This window comes from Geotrypetes seraphini, chromosome 2, assembly GCF_902459505.1.
Source record: "Geotrypetes seraphini chromosome 2, aGeoSer1.1, whole genome shotgun sequence".
NCBI classification, from domain to species: domain Eukaryota; kingdom Metazoa; phylum Chordata; class Amphibia; order Gymnophiona; family Dermophiidae; genus Geotrypetes; species Geotrypetes seraphini.
Window position 1 is genome coordinate 76,973,932 of NC_047085.1, and position 15,785 is coordinate 76,989,716.

Below are 15,785 nucleotides of genomic sequence, written 5' to 3' on the forward strand. Positions count from 1 at the left end.
GTGTCATTCTCTAATCTGGGACTCTGTCAGGGGCTGTGAATACTGCCTCTACAACACCCCCAAGCTGGCCGAGAGGTAAACTTGTCCTGGAACTGAACCCGACATTACATATTATTCAATAATACATTGAGGTACTGGGCTAACCACAGAATTCTCAAATAATTTGTTGTTTACAGCAGTATGATGATGTCGGATAATTAATTAGTATATGGAGCTATAAGACTACACTTCACATTTATTATTTCTTGGCAACTTCGTGTGATTTCAGTGATATTGGCTTTCTCAGATTGAAAAACAGAATTTTATTACAAATACTTTAGGTAACATTGACAAGTGGACTCTGCTTAGTTTTCATCATCTGTTACATCTAATTCATCCTCTTCCTCCTCCTCATCTTCTTCCTCCTCTTCCATTTTCTTCTGATTGCTTGAAATTTGCTAGAAAAAGTATAATTGTATTATGGGCCAGTGAGAAATGTATCAAAAACTGTACAATTTTTTATATCTCCTTTACTAAACCACATCTTTTATCAATGGTGTAGTGAGGGTGAGAGGCACCTGGGGCGGTGGCGCCCCTCCCCGCTCCCTCTAGCCCATCTGCTCCTTCTCTGCTCTCTCCTGCCTCGCGTGGGGCCAGGAAGTGATGTCAGAGGAAGACTGACACTGGTGCGAGCAGCAGGTTGGAGTTGCAGCTCGTGCCGCGAACATTAAAGGTAAAAGGGAAGGGGCGCGCATGCTCAGTAGTGGGGTGGAGAGGAGGACGGCAGCACCCGAGGCAGACCGCCCTCCCTTTACTATGCCAGTGTCTTTTATATATTCCCTTGATAGCATGCCTAGGTAGGACTAGGAACCTTTACCAGCTCCAAGGACACCTCCTCTGAGATGATCCCTCAGTGTTTCTTCATAGCTACCAAGGCTTACTGTAATGACAGTGTTAGGGCAAAAATGCTCTAGCTTGCTTCTAAGCTCAATATTAAATGGCAATAGTCTTCAAATCCAGATGTTCATATAAACTCTCTCAATAAATACTGGATTTGCGAAATGTCAATATATTATTTCAAAAAGACGCCTCAGCCCCACCTCTCCACCACTGTAATAATTTTATACTGTGGGAAGTTTGTTGTGGCACTTCATCATTGGCTGTCTATTTGGTTTTCTTTTGTGTTCATTTAGTTTTTCATTTTATGCTGTTAATAAATATGTTTCCTTAATAATAAATAGTTTTTCATTTTGTGCTGCTAATAAATATACTTCCTTTGTAATAAATACGTATGAAAAGCTGTTCAATACTTATCTCAGCTGAACCCGGGAGTCAGACCCGACATGTTTCGCACAACAAACTTCCCACAGTATAAAATTATTACAGTGGTGGAGAGGTGGGGCTGAGGCGTCTTTTTGAAATAATATATTGACATTTCGCAAATCCAGTATTTATTGAGCTAGCTTGCTTCTAGGCACAACAAAGGAGTGGTGAGGATGTGATGTCAATAATTCAGCTACTGGTGTAAAGTTCAAAGTTTACTTTATTGATAGTAGCACTGTGAGGACTCGAAGACTCGACACTTGACAGTGTTTCGGCATCTATGCCTTTGTCAAGAGTATTTATGTTACAGAACTACCAGCCGTTGAGACTCTTGACAAAAGCATAGATGCCGAAACGTTGTCAGTGTCGAGAGTCTTCGAGTCCTCACAGTGCTACTATGAATAAAGTGAACTTTACACCTGTGGCTGAATTATTGACATCTCATCCTCACGACTCCTTTGTTGTACCTTGATTGTCTTGTCATTGAGGGCTCCTTGGACTCTCTTTTTGGTGTCTAGCTGGCTTCTAACTAGGCTCTGTTTGGTTCAAAGCTGATCTTTTGTACATATATCTATAGGTTGCTTCAGAGAAAGGCAGGTTCAGGAAGCCTTGTTACTTAGTAGTCCCACCTATAAGAAGCTTTTTTGGTGCTTACAACTCCTCTTTTTTAAAATTAGTATATTCAGTGTAAATACAGAAAATAAACTAAGGGAATCCTGCCATAACAAAATAGACAACAAATATTTAAATTCCAGCCTATATTACGGAAAGGAAGTGAGAGAAATACAATGAAAACATTTTCTCCCTCTTTTACTAAGGCGCGCTAGCCGTTTTAGTGTGCGCAAAATATTAGCGCGCACTAATGCTAATGCATTCATAGAATATAATGGACGCTTAGCATTTAGCGTGCGCTAAAACGGCTAGCGTGCCTTAGTAAAAATACCCCTTTATTTGAAAAGAAAAATTAAGGGGGTCTTTTACTAAAGCTTAGTGCACACTAAGAATCCGATTCTAAAAACCACACCTTAAGTTAAGTGGTCTTCTGCTGCCTAACTTAATTGGTGATAAATTGTGCAGAAATTGACCACATCATTTAAAACCTATTAAAAAATTTAGGCGTCTGCAGATGCCTACTAAAAGCGCCAACAAACCAAGTCCATAGAGGCACCTAAGGACACCTAAATCTAAAATAGGAGTGGTTTATACCAGAAGTTGACTTAGCATCCTTAGGTGCCTCTATGGATCTAATTCTTGTATAAAGTAGGTGCCGGAAATGTAGGCCTGTAAAACCCTGGTTTACATTTTTGGCACCTACTTTAGACATGGCTGCTTATCCCAGGACAAGCAGGCAGGTATTCTCACATATGAGTGACATCGACAGAGCCCAGATGCAGACGCCTCACAAGCAGACTTGCTTGAAGAAACTCGAAGTTTCGAGTCGCCCGCACCGTGCATGCGCAAGTGCCTTCCTGCCCAGCGTAGGGCGCGTCTCCTTAGTTCTCAGTTTTCCGCGGAGCCGAGAAGTCCGTCTTTGACTCTCTGCGTTAACTTCGTTACTTGTGCCTTTTCTGAACTGCGGTTTGTAACTTTTTTCCTCACGAATCGCTGTTCTTCTTTTATTTATTTTATTTTGAGTTTTAAAAAAAAAATTTTCTTCTTCCGCCGTTTTCCGGGGCATGCCGCTCGGCCGCAGCCCGAGGGCTTCGATCTTGCGGCAGCTATTTTCACTTCTATGTCCCGGCCTGTCATGGGCTTCAAGAAGTGTAGCAAGTGCCAGCGCATGATCTCTCTTACGGACCCACACCGTTGCTGCCTCAAGTGCCTTGGGCCGAAACATCATCCTGGGTCGTGCCTGCGCTGTACTACGCTTCAGCCTCAAGCTTTCAATCATCGTTGTATTTTGGTGGACGAGCTCTTCGAGATGAAATCTTCTACTGATCCCTCGACTTTAAAGGCGACCTCGGCTTCGACTCCTACCAAGGTTCCTCCTGCTTCTACTGCTCCAACCTCGAGCCTCATCAGACCTTCGTCATTTGCAGCGGCTCTTTCTTCGACAACATCTGCTGTATCTTCCCTTGTTTCCTCAGGTCAGGAAGCTCAGCAATCGGTTCCAGTGGTAGTGATTAAAGTGCCTAAGACTTCCAAGTCGAAGCACACTCACACTACCTCGAAGGAACCTCCAGCCAAGGCAGGTGGGTCTGGTTTCAGAAGCGGATCCATCCTTGCCAGCTTCTTTCCAGAACATGTTGGAGAAGCAATTCATTCAGTTCCTTACTAATATGGGACCGAAGCTTCTTCCTCTTATCCAGCCTGGGCATTCAGCAGACTCCCGCGAGGTCGAGCCGCTTCCCCTGCCTCAATCTGAGCTTATGCACTCTTTGCAGGGAGCAGAGTCCCTGCGAGTGTCTGGTCTGGCATCAAAGCATGTACAGCAAGGAGCAGATTCTTTGCAAATGCCTCGGAAGGAATCCTCACACTCTATACAAGGAGCAGAGTCTTTGGGAGTGCATCGAGGTTCCTCCACTAAGCCTCTGGAGCCTCCAGTCCCATACATTCGTTGATACCATTGGCTGCTTCCATCTCCGAGGCGAAGTCCCCTCGATCTTCAAGATCTGCTTCCAGGCACAGTTCTCATCGACGATCAAGGGCTTCTTTGAGGCATCCTTCCAGGCATAGTTCTTCTTCTAAAGAAAGACCTTCTTCCACTAAGCCTCAATCTACTCCAACCTCGACTAGACCACCGAATCCTTGTTCAAGGTCTCCAATGCCAGACCTCGATTGCCTCGTCCAAGTCACCATACTCCTTTCATGCCTTTTTTCCTGCCGAAGCTTTATCTTCGACCCAGGCTGCCTCGATGTCCTCGAGTCCTTCTCGAGGCAAAGCATTAGCAGATCAGCTATCTTTCTCATCTTTTCTTCGTCAAATGGCTGTGGGCTTGGATCTTCAATTAGATACTGGCTCCAAATACTCTAACGAGTATCTAGAAGTCATGCATCTTCCTCATCCTCCGGCAGAGTCTCTTAAGCTTCCACTTCATAAGCTTTTGAATCAGACTTTTGGTCGATGCATGGAAACACCTTTTTCCATACCAGCTGTTCCAGGAAAATTGGACTCTCGGTATAAAACTGTGCATCACAAAGGGTTTGACAACTCACAGTTATCTCATCAATCCCTGCTTGTCGAGTTCTCCTTGAAGAGGTCCCATCCTTCCAAGGTTTATGCCACCGTTCCTCCTGGAAGGGAAAACAATGGACAAATTTGGATGTCGCATCTATCAAAATGCCATGAAAATGCCATGATGTCCTCTAAAGTCCTCAATTATAATTTTCAATTCATTACTTATTTTGAATTTCTTATTTCTCTATTGCCAAAGTTTTTGACTTATCTGGATACTCAAAAGCATTTTGAATTTCAAGAAGTTCAGGCTTCTTTATCCCAACTTAGATTACATCTCCTGCAGTCATCTTATGATGCCTTCGCGTTATCTGCCCGGGCAGCTGCTTGTTCTGTAGCTATGCGTCGTCTTGCTTGGCTTCATACCATTGACATGGACCCTAATCTTCAAGACTGCTTGGCTAATATCCCTTGTGACAGCAATGACCTCTTAGATGAATCCATGGAGGCAGCCACAAAGAAATTGTCTGACCATGAGAAAGCCTTTGCTTCTATTGTCAGATCCAAGCCAAAGCCAGCTCCTGCAAAACCTGCACGACCTGCTCCTATCTATCAGCGGCGTTTTACTCCGAGGTTGGCTCCTTATAATCGCCCTCCTCTAAAGAAATAGCAGCCTCAGAAACAACAGAAACCTCAACCTTCTGCTGCACCTAAGGCTACTCAGCCTTTTTGACTGTTTGCAACAGAGCATAACCTCCACCGTTCTGACTCATCTTCTTTTCCCCCTATAGGAGGTCGTCTCCATCATTTTTACCACCGATGGACGATAATTACATCCGACCTCTGGGTACTTTCCATCATCAAGGAAGGATACTCTCTTCATTTCTCTCAGATTCCACAAGAGCTTCCTCCAAGAGAGTATCCTTCCAATCCATCCCAGACTGCCCTTCTTCTTCAGGAAGCTCAAGCCCTGCTTCATCTCCATGCCATCGAACCAGTTCCCTTGGAGCAGCAGAATAGGGGATTTTACTCCCATTACTTCCTTGTTCCGAAGAAGACAGACGATCTGCGACCCATTCCGGATCTCAGGGCTCTCAACAAATTTCTAGTCAAAGAAAAGTTTTGAATGTTGTCCCTAGCATCCCTTTATCCCCTTCTCGAGCAGAACGACTGGTTATGCTCTCTGGATCTCAAGGGAGGCCTACACTCATATCCCCATTCATCCGGCCTCCCGTCAGTACCTCAGATTTTGGGTGGGGAATCTGCATTTTCAATACAGAGTACTACCCTTCGGCCTGGCCTCGTCTCCCAGAGTATTCACCAAGTGCCTGGTAGTAGTAGCAGCAGCTCTAATGAATCATGGTCTTCAGGTATTTCCCTACCTAGACGACTGGCTCATCAAAGATTCCACATCTCAAGGGGTTATTGTAGCGACCCAACAGACTACCTGGTTCCTACAAAGTCTGGGATTCGAAATCAACTTTCCCCAAATCTCAACTTCAGCCCTCACAGAATCTACAATTCATTGGAGCTGGTTCTGGACACTGTCCAACTCAGAGCAACAACGTCTGGAAGCTTTTCTTCAACTCTATCATACAGTGTCTTCCCGCTCTTCCATCTCAGCGAGACACATGATGGTACTTCTGGGTCAAAAGGTCTCCACAGTACATATGACTCCTTTTGCCAGACTTTACCTCAGAATTCCTCAGTGGACCCTGGCATCTTAATGGACGCAAGTTTGCGACCCTTCTTCTCAACACATCTCAGTCACTCCTTCATTGAGGAAGTCTCTCTGTTGGTGGATGCTCTCTTCCAATCTTTCCAGAGGCTTGCTTTTTCAAACGCCCCCCCCCCATCAGATGGTCCTCACAACAGATTCTTTGACCTACGCTGCTTATCTCGATGGTCTCCGTACTCAAGGCCTCTGGACCAGTACGGATTGTCAGTGTCATATCAATCTGTTGGAACTCAGAGCGATCCTCAAAGCTCTCAATGCTTTTCAACATCTGCTTCATGACCAAGTAGTCCTCATTCGGACGGACAACCAAGTCGTCATGTATTATGTCAACAAGGGGGGACGGGGTCTGCCTCCCTTTGTCAAGAAGCTCTAAAGATTTGGGACTGGGCAATCCGCCACAACACCTTCCTCAAATCTGTCTACATTCAAGGGGCGAAGAATTGCTTGGCAGACAACTTGAGTCATCTCTTGCAGCCTCACGAATGGATACTCCATTTTGCCCCCTCTTCATCACATTTTTTCACTGTGGGGAATGCCTCAGATAGACCTCTTTGCAGCTCCCAACAACTACAAACTGCCTCAATTCTGCTCCAGGATATACTCTCCTTATCGCCTCGAGGCAGATGCTTTTCTTCTGGAATGGTCGAATCTTTTCCTCTATGCATTTCCTCCATTCCCTCTCATTCTCAAGACTCTGGTCAAGTTGAAGAACGATCATGCCACTTCAACTCAGCAGCAGGGAGCCATACCTTCTACCAGTTTTTCCTTCTCTGCTTACACAGAGTCAAGGATCTCTGCTTCATCCCAACCTGCAGTCTCTACACCTGACAGCTTGGTACCTCTCAACATAACCCCTCTTCAGTTTTCTCAATCTGTAAGAGATGTTTTAGAAGCCTCTAGGAAGCCTACCACTAGACCCGAACACAGCGGTAGGCTGGGGCTGAACAGCTGTGTTGCCGCCGTCATCGTTCGCCGCCGTTGCCTATTTGCAAGCCAAGATCTTTCTGAAGCTCACCGGGAGTCATCTGCCAAGCTACGGCAGCGGGGGCCTAGAAAGCGATGGCTTCAGTGAACTACCTAAGACAGGAAATGACTGTTCCCTTGGTCAGAGGAAGCTCCGCCTCACCCCTAATATCCGACATCAGCACCCAGTGGTCGGTGCAGAGCTTTTCACCACCTCCGCCTATCTCCTGCGAACCTGACCTCGGCGACGACGGTTTGAACATCGCTTGCCCGAGGAGCAGGGCAGGGGTCCTCTAGTTGGCTCCAGCTCCAGCAGCGCCACTGTAAACCGAATGTCTGCTCCAGGCGGCTTACCACAGAGGGGAGGATCCTGCAGTCGCCGTGGGCCTCATCTGGGACGGCCTCCTTGGAGCGGCTGGGACAAGGGCAATGTGTCTGGGAAAGAATACATGGACAGGAGACCATCGCAGGGGAGGAAACATAGGCATTCAGGGACTAACAGCCAAATCTCTTCCCTGAAGAAGCCATTTTTCTGGATACATCATCGCTCCTCCTAAACTTACTTGCTCCACTTCATCAATGACGCTGAAACCGTGGATTGAAGACTAAGTTTTATTTTTATTTTTCTTTCCAGATTATGATTTATCTTTAATTTTATCTATTGTTTTGCCATTTGTCTTTGTTTTGTTCTATTTCTATCATTTAAATTTCTCTAGAATTCTACTATTCAACGGTTACACCTTTTGCATCTATTCCTTTCTCTCCTATCTTCTATCTTCCAAAATATTTAGATCAATGCTGTTTTATTAAAAATGTTTATTTAATATTTCCTCTATCTCTACATTTCACTTCTTTATTACCCTCTAGGTACTTTAGTTAGATTGTGAGCCTTCGGGACAGTAAGGGAATTTTTCAAGTACCTTTCCCATTTTTAATCTTAATGTATATTTTCTGTAAACCGCTTAGAACCTAACGGATGTAGCGGTATATAAGAAATAAATTACATTACATTACTACATTACATTACATTACATTACAATGCTATCACTAAAAGTGGACTAGATTTTCTACGTGGTGTTTTTCTCATCATAAGGATTCTCAGCATTCCTCCGTATCTTCTGTTTTGGACTACCTTTTGCACTTATCCAATTCTGGCCTCAAATCTACATCTATCCGAGTCCATCTCAGTGCAATTGCGGCTTTCCATCAGCCTATTGAAGGGAAACCCCTCTCTACTCATCCGGTGGTTTCCAGATTCATGTAAGGACTTTTCAATGTCAAACCTCCTCTCAAACCGCCTCCTGTGGTTTGGGACCTCAATGTTGTCCTTACTCAACTAATGAAGCCTCCATTTGAACCAATTGATAAGGCTCATCTGAAGTATCTCACTTCTGTTCGACGAGTCAGTGAGCTGCAAGCTTTAGTTGCTGATCCACCATTCACTGTGTTCCATCATGACAAAGTGGTTATTCGTACTCATCCTAAATTCCTCCCTAAAGTGGTCTCGGAATTTCATCTCAACCAATCTATTGTTCTTCCAGTGTTTTTTCCAAAGCCTCATTCTCATCCTGGAGAAGTTGCTCTTCATACTCTGGACTGTAAACGTGCTTTGGCCTTCTATTTAGAATGCACCAAACCACACAGAACTGCTCCTCAACTTTTTGTCTCCTTCGATCCCAATAAGTTGAGCCATCCTATTTCTAAGCGAATCATCTCCAACTGGATAGCAGCTTGTATCTCATTCTGCTATGCACAGGCTAGATTACACCTTTACAGTAAAGTCACAGCCCATAAGGTTAGAGCTATGGCAGCTTCAGTAGGCTTTCCTCAGATCTACACCTATTGAGGAAATTTGTAGAGCTGCTACTTGGTCCTCGGTTCATACCTTCACTTCTCACTATTGTCTGGATACTTTCTCCAGACGGAATGGACAGTTTGGCCAAACAGTATTACAAAATTTATTCTCCTAAATTGCCAACGCTCCCACCATCCCATTCTGGTTAGCTTGGAGGTCACCCATATGTGAGAATACCTGCCTGCTTGTCCTGGGATAAAGCACAGTTACTTACCGTAACAGGTGTTATCCAGGGACAGCAGGCAGCTATTCTCACAACCCACCCACCTCCCCTGGTTGGCTTCTCTGCTAGCTATCTGACGCGCCCTAAGCTGGGTGGGAAGGTACTCGCGCATGCGCGGTGCGGGCGACTCGAAACTTCGAGTTTCTTCAAGCAAGTCTGCTTGTGAGGCGTCCGCATCCGGGCTCCGTCGATGACGTCACCCATATGTGAGAATAGCTGCCTGCTGTCCCTGGATAACACCTGTTACGGTAAGTAACTGCTTTTTCTGCAAATGGTGTCACTTTTACAGGCGGCCACTGCTAATGGCATCATTTGCAGAATACAGGCCTAAGTGTCATGTGGACCATAGGTATAAAATAGGAAGCACAGCATTAAGCATGTGCTAATATGTTCATTAGTACATGTTAAGCTTTATTAGAAGCGCCCCTAAGGATCACCACATTCCAACACTTCAAAGAACTTCAATTTTATTCCTCTTCCTATATCATAATCACAAATAGTAAAACACAAATATAAAAAATAACTCTTCAATTCTTACAAAAATATACCTTTCAAAATGTATTTGATTTTAGGAAATTCTTTAATTATTACAAAGGCTCTAGAAAAATATATATGGTTCTTTGAATAGTATTCAGACATTTAGATGGAAAAGCCATTGCTTCTAAAGGTACAATTTGAGGACTCATCTGCAGCATGTGGAACATGACATAAATCAGGAAAAACAAATAATTAGCCACTCGGCATCTCCGGGTCTACAGAACGAGCAAACAGCCTCTGATAAAACTGGCAAAAAACCTTCACAATCGCTTCATCAGTACAAACCCCCACCCCCTCCCCTATCACCCGGATTATCCGCTGAGGGCCATCCGAAGTGCGCATCAAGTTAGCCATGAGCCGCCCACCCTTATTACCACGTAGATAAAATTGATGCTTAAAGTATTGAAGTGAGGGGGCAGTACGGGCCTGCAATAACTCAATTAAAGAGGCCTGCGAGGCCAACAGATTGCTCCTGCAGAAAGGGGTGGGTTGACACGCATACCACATCCTGTCTGCCCATACCTGTCTTTCTAGGCGTAGGATCTCCCTATCTCAAGCCTTCTTCTTAAAACTAGCATAAACAATATTTTCACCCCACAGCACTGCTTTAAATACATCCCAATATAATACAGGATCATCCAGATGGGTCCCATTATGTAACTGATAATCCTTTCATTTCTCAAGTAAATGATCGAGAAACCCAGGATCTTTATATAAAGTTGGAGGAAAGCGCCACCAACGAATGCTACCATCACCCGACCTCACAGTCAAAGTGCACCAAATAAAGGCATTATCAGAGATGTAATATGGACCAATCCTCGTGCTTTTGTAGAAGACAAACGACTAGTAGACAAAAGCCAGTAGTCTATCTGAGACTGGGTGCCATGAGTGCAGGACAAGTGAGTATAGTCACATTCCCCAGGGTGCAGAGTTCGCCACACATCCACAAAATCTAAGGAGGAGCAAAGTAAGGAATACCCCTAGAAGAGTCCATGCGCTCTTGTGGAAGGGGATCGGACTTGTCCAAACTAGGATCATGAACAAGATTAAAATCACCCCCCAGCACCTGAGGCATATCAGGGTATTTACTCAATGCCCTAAATAAAGTGCTGTAAAAAGCCTTGTCATAAACATTCGGTGCATAAATATTAGAGAAGCAAAGATTTCTGGTCTAGAACTATATGAGCTAAGACAAACTGACCAGAAGGGTCTGCATATACTTCATTCAATGTCACATTCAAAGTTTTCCGGATGAGAATCAAGACCTCTGCCTTCCGCCTTAAAGCTTCAGCCCCCAACACCCGTCCAGCCCAACATCTAGCAAATTTATCATGTTCCAGAGAGGTCAAGTACATCTCCTGCAAAAAAATATCTGCCTTGTGATGATTCAAGGTCTGCAATATCTTTTGTCGCTTAACAGGTAAAATAACCCCATTAACATTCCAAAAAATTAGTTTAACCATTAGAGTCCTTAAAAACCAAGAGCAATGATGAAACCAATGTCAAAAGAGAAGGAAGGTGGGGCTGTCCCAGCCTACAGACCCACACCAGTTCCACAACCTCATTAGAGCGTCGAGCAAGTTCATCCAAAGCCAAAAATAGGAGCAGCAAACCCCAGGATAGCCTCCCCCCAGCCAGACCTCAAAACCAAAACAAAAGGCAAAACAAATACAAAAAAACTAAAATGAACCCTGTAAACAAGAAAAAAAGAGCAACCACCAACACCATACACATACTCAATTGCCTCCTTCCCCCCTGCCCCCCATAGGAATGTCCCCATACTTCCCCTTAAACACCTGTGTCCCTAAGGACAACCTAGGGCTGCCTTGAGCCCTGCTCTCCCAAACAAGCACCATAGATGAACAATGACATAGAGGAACAGCATCATGTAACAACTCACAATTCCCACAAGAAACCTGATGCAACTGATATAATGTAGCCCAACAATATTTAAAGGCAACTTCAACAGAGAGAACCATTCCCCCCTCTCCCAAACCACACACTCCAGACCTACAAACAGCAACTGCTCTCAGCATGCATACACCCAAATCCCACGAAATCCAAGATGCAAAATGTCCCCCATCTTCCCTTAATAGCCCCAACATATTGCTTCCAAACCAGCCTAAACGACCACGGACTCCACCACCAGGCAAAACACAGCAGTCAAGAAGCTGAAGAACAAAAATAGAACCCAACCACCTCCCTCTCAGCTCAACAAAACAGAACCCAGCCATCCATCCACTAGCACACACAGACATACACTCAGCACCCCAAAAGTACCCAACAGGTACCTAAATGTCACAAAGTGTAGGAGTAGCAACCAGGCAAAGTCAATCTTGCAGCAGAACCTCGGTACCCCATGTTCAACTCCGATACTCAAAGAAAAAAGAAACAAGGTGCAAACGGCAACAAAGAACTCCGCAGGCTGCAGTGAGATCAGAAGAAGAAGATCTCTGCAGGACAAGCAGAAATCCACCCTCCAAATAACATTCCAGGCAGCGAGGCAGGCTCAAGTTACCAAAGCAAGGTCCACACAATCTGCTTAGCGTATGACAGTCAAGCTCAGTCCTACCATGCACACCTCGCCGGTCCTAGGGGCTGTTCCTCCTGAGCGGAACTCTAATATAGGCAGGAACAGGCGGATGCTTGCAAAGCCTCCAACAAGGCAGCTGGGATACCAGGTGGTCTGTCTAGCAAGAACTGCTGTCGAACTCGGAGCCGAAAGGAAACGAGAACCACCACACCAGCAGTTCAGCGAAAATCCCCAAAAGGCTAGCAGCCCAAAAGATTGCAAAGGAGTCACTGGGTCGAGGAGCTGGTAGACGGGGTAGCCATCTGAGCTACAAAGCGCATGATGTCTGTCAGGTTGTCGAAGAAATGTGACTTACCCTCGTAGAAAATTGTAAGTTTAGCGGGGTACAACAGAGCGAACTGCACATGCTTGTGGTGCAGGTCTGCGCAGAGGGAGGCATAAGCATGGCATTGACTCGAGACCCGAGGTGAGTAGTCCTGGAAGCAAAGTACTGGATGATTTTCATACTTAAGTGTCCCCTTCTGCCGGATTGCGTGAAGAATCTCCATCTTGTGTACATAATTCAGGAGTTTGAAGATCACAACATGGGGTTTCTCTGTCAGGGTGCGTTTGGGCCCAAGCCAATGTGCTCTTTCAATTCACAGTGGGCCCGCTGTAGATCGCAGAGCCAAGGTTTCCATCAACCAACGTTCTAAAAACTCATGCTACTCTGGTAAGCCCAACAGACGAAGATTCCCCTGGCGGGAGCGATTCTCAATATTGTCTAGTTTATCTTCCAGCGTCTGGATTTTAGACTGCAGCTCGGCCTGTGTAGTGGTCATCTGAGCCATGGTGTCCTCCAGCGCGGACACATGCTAGCAGCACCCTGAGAACTCCCCTGTTAATGATTCCAATCGATTATCCACCACTTCCAACTTGTCTATGATGGATTGGAGACGCTGGTCCAGAAAGGATTTAATTGCCTCTTTTACTTCCGATACGATGTCTTGCAGCCACACGGAGCTCACCATGGGTCCCTCAGGCCCTTCACCATCCGCCATTTTAGGATCCGTGGACTTCCGTTTCTCCTTCTCCCGACAGAAGGTTTTAGAAGTCATAGCAGCTGGTTAGCTGTTGCTCATCTGAGAATAGCAGGGAGCTGCTAGAATGGGTAGATTTGAGAAGTTTAAATGCCGATAAATAGAGAGGGACTCGGGAGCTCGAGGCACACACTTCTGCTCTCTAGCTCAACATCACGTGACCACCCTAGTGGGTGAAATTTAAAGTATGTACAGTATTATGCTTCATACACCAAGCTTTGAACAATGTTGCTCCCCTTGTCCTTGCATCCTCTCTTAGAATTTATTGCCCTAATCATTCCCTATACTCTTACAAAAAATTATGCTTGATTATCCCTTCTTTTACAGAGGTCAGATTAGATTATTGTTTGCCCATATTTTACAGCAAAGGTGCCTGGTTATTGAACTCCTGCCTACTGAACTGCAATGTACTGAGTCACTGTTACAGTTCAGGAAGCAGCTTAAGACTTTTTTTCATTTACATCAATCTTTCCTATATACTGAATGAAGTGAGCACATATTGATTTGGAAACACAGTATTTAATTAACTTGTGACTGAATTTAGATTTTGATGATTTGGAAACACAGTACTAATGTTGAGACTGAACTTAGATTATGGTATTTTGGTTTCATTTTTTTGTTTATCTTGTGATAATTTTTTCTGTTCATCGAATTGTATACATTTTTACTGTAATCCAACTAGATCAGTAGGATACAGCGAGCTACGTTTTAAATACATAGCACATTGTGTGACTGGAAGTTCAGCAGGTTCACAATGCTTCAAATGTATTTTTTCAGCCTTATTCAGCCTTTGCACCAGCATATATTTTAGACCTGATATTCAAACCTTTTTTTTTTTGTAATATGTTTATTGAGATCAAACCTATTTAACTGAGTAAGAGAGAATCCTGCTCAGTTAAACTGCACTGAACGAGTAAGGAAGAGATATTTAGCAGCACTTAATCAGGCAGTGATGCTGAACATCTACTCTGATTGCTGTGGCACTGTCCATGTAGTAATATAAACCAGACAACAAATTCATATCAAGTTGTATTGAATTACCAGACCTCAAATACCCAAGGCACTACTTGAATGATTTTTCATGCGCTTACTGGGGTGGTAAATTCATCATTGGTCTTGGTAAAGTGGCTTGTGCTGTGAAAATTTATTCAAATATTTATAATATCAATTTTCAATAAATATAAAGTGCATTAGGTGTGTAAGGTGCTAAAGGAAGGAGAGCACTTATCTTTTGTGCCCGAAGGCTGCCCAACCGTTTCACACTCGGTTTCATCAGGGGCTATGCCTCCACTGCACCAAACTTATTTAAAGAACTTTAACGATTATTGTGGCTCCATTAAAGTTCTTTAAATAAGTTTGGTGCAGTAATAGGAGGCATAGCCCCTGATGAAATAGAGTGTGAAACGGTTGGGCAGCCGTCGGGCACAAAGATAAGTGCTCTCCTTCCTTTAGCACCGTACGCACTTCATATTTATTGAAAATTGATATCATAAATATTTAAATACATTTTCACAGCACAAGTCACTTTACCAAGACCAATGATGAATTTACCATCCCAGTAAGGGCATGAAAAATCATTCAAGTAGTGCCTTGGGTATTTGAGGTCTGGTAATTCAATACAACTTGATATGAATTTGTTCTCTGGTTTATATTAATTTTTGTTTTGGACAAATTTTCATTTCTTCATTTCTAGTTGACTGTCCATGCAGTGCCAGGGTGAAGTCTGGATAGAGCCAGGAATTATACATACACTAGAATATTCAATGCCAGTGCCTGCATAATTGGTACTGTCGTTCTGACTTTGCCTAGTTATTTATGTGGGTATAACATTGAATACTGGCTGTACCTGAATAACTTCTGGGTACTACTGAAATACTAAATCTTCAGTGCCAGTGCCCAGACATGGCCCAGTATTAAATATCTGAGTCTAATTTAGCCAGTCACAGCATTTTAAAAAATATTTAGGGCTGCTGGCTGAATACTGACTGGAATATTCCTTTAGTAATTGATAAAGAATATTTTTAAAGGATAAGCAGTATAATAATTTAAATTATAATACAGATACTTCAAGATTCAAATCTTACCGATATATGCTTTATTGAACTAGTCCTTTCAAAGGTTAGCTTCGAGTTGGCACGGACTATGTCTAGACGAGACTGATAATCAGGTGGATGCAAAGAGCTCCTGAAGACCTTGAAAATAATAAAAACAATGGTACAATTCTATTTTATACAAATCCTAAATACAATTTATTAAGCAGCCTAATATGAATATTTGCTGTACAATTACTATCATAGTAGCCTGTCCATACATGAGTCTGTGTGTGTGTGTGTGTGTATATATATCCTGGTGAAGTTCGAGAAAGGAGTCGTGGCGGCGGCTTGAGCATAAGCGCAATTGTTGTCCCCCTATCTAGCCGCGAGGCTGTGGCGGCCTTCCT

The 15,785-nt window shown here is 43.9% G+C and overlaps 1 protein-coding gene across 1 annotated transcript in view; it reads right to left on the reverse strand.

The window, feature by feature from the left end:
* Window positions 1-215: 215 nt before the first annotated feature.
* The window catches only part of CIBAR1 (CBY1 interacting BAR domain containing 1), a 276,006-nt gene continuing 260,436 nt past the window's right edge, over window positions 216-15,785 (reverse strand). The window contains exons 8-9 of the mRNA XM_033934820.1: window positions 15,430-15,537; window positions 216-437 (exon numbers count right to left, since the gene is read on the reverse strand). Of these exons, the coding sequence (XP_033790711.1) occupies window positions 345-437; window positions 15,430-15,537 (201 nt within the window). The 3' untranslated portion in view covers window positions 216-344. The remainder of the gene's footprint in view (window positions 438-15,429; window positions 15,538-15,785) is intronic.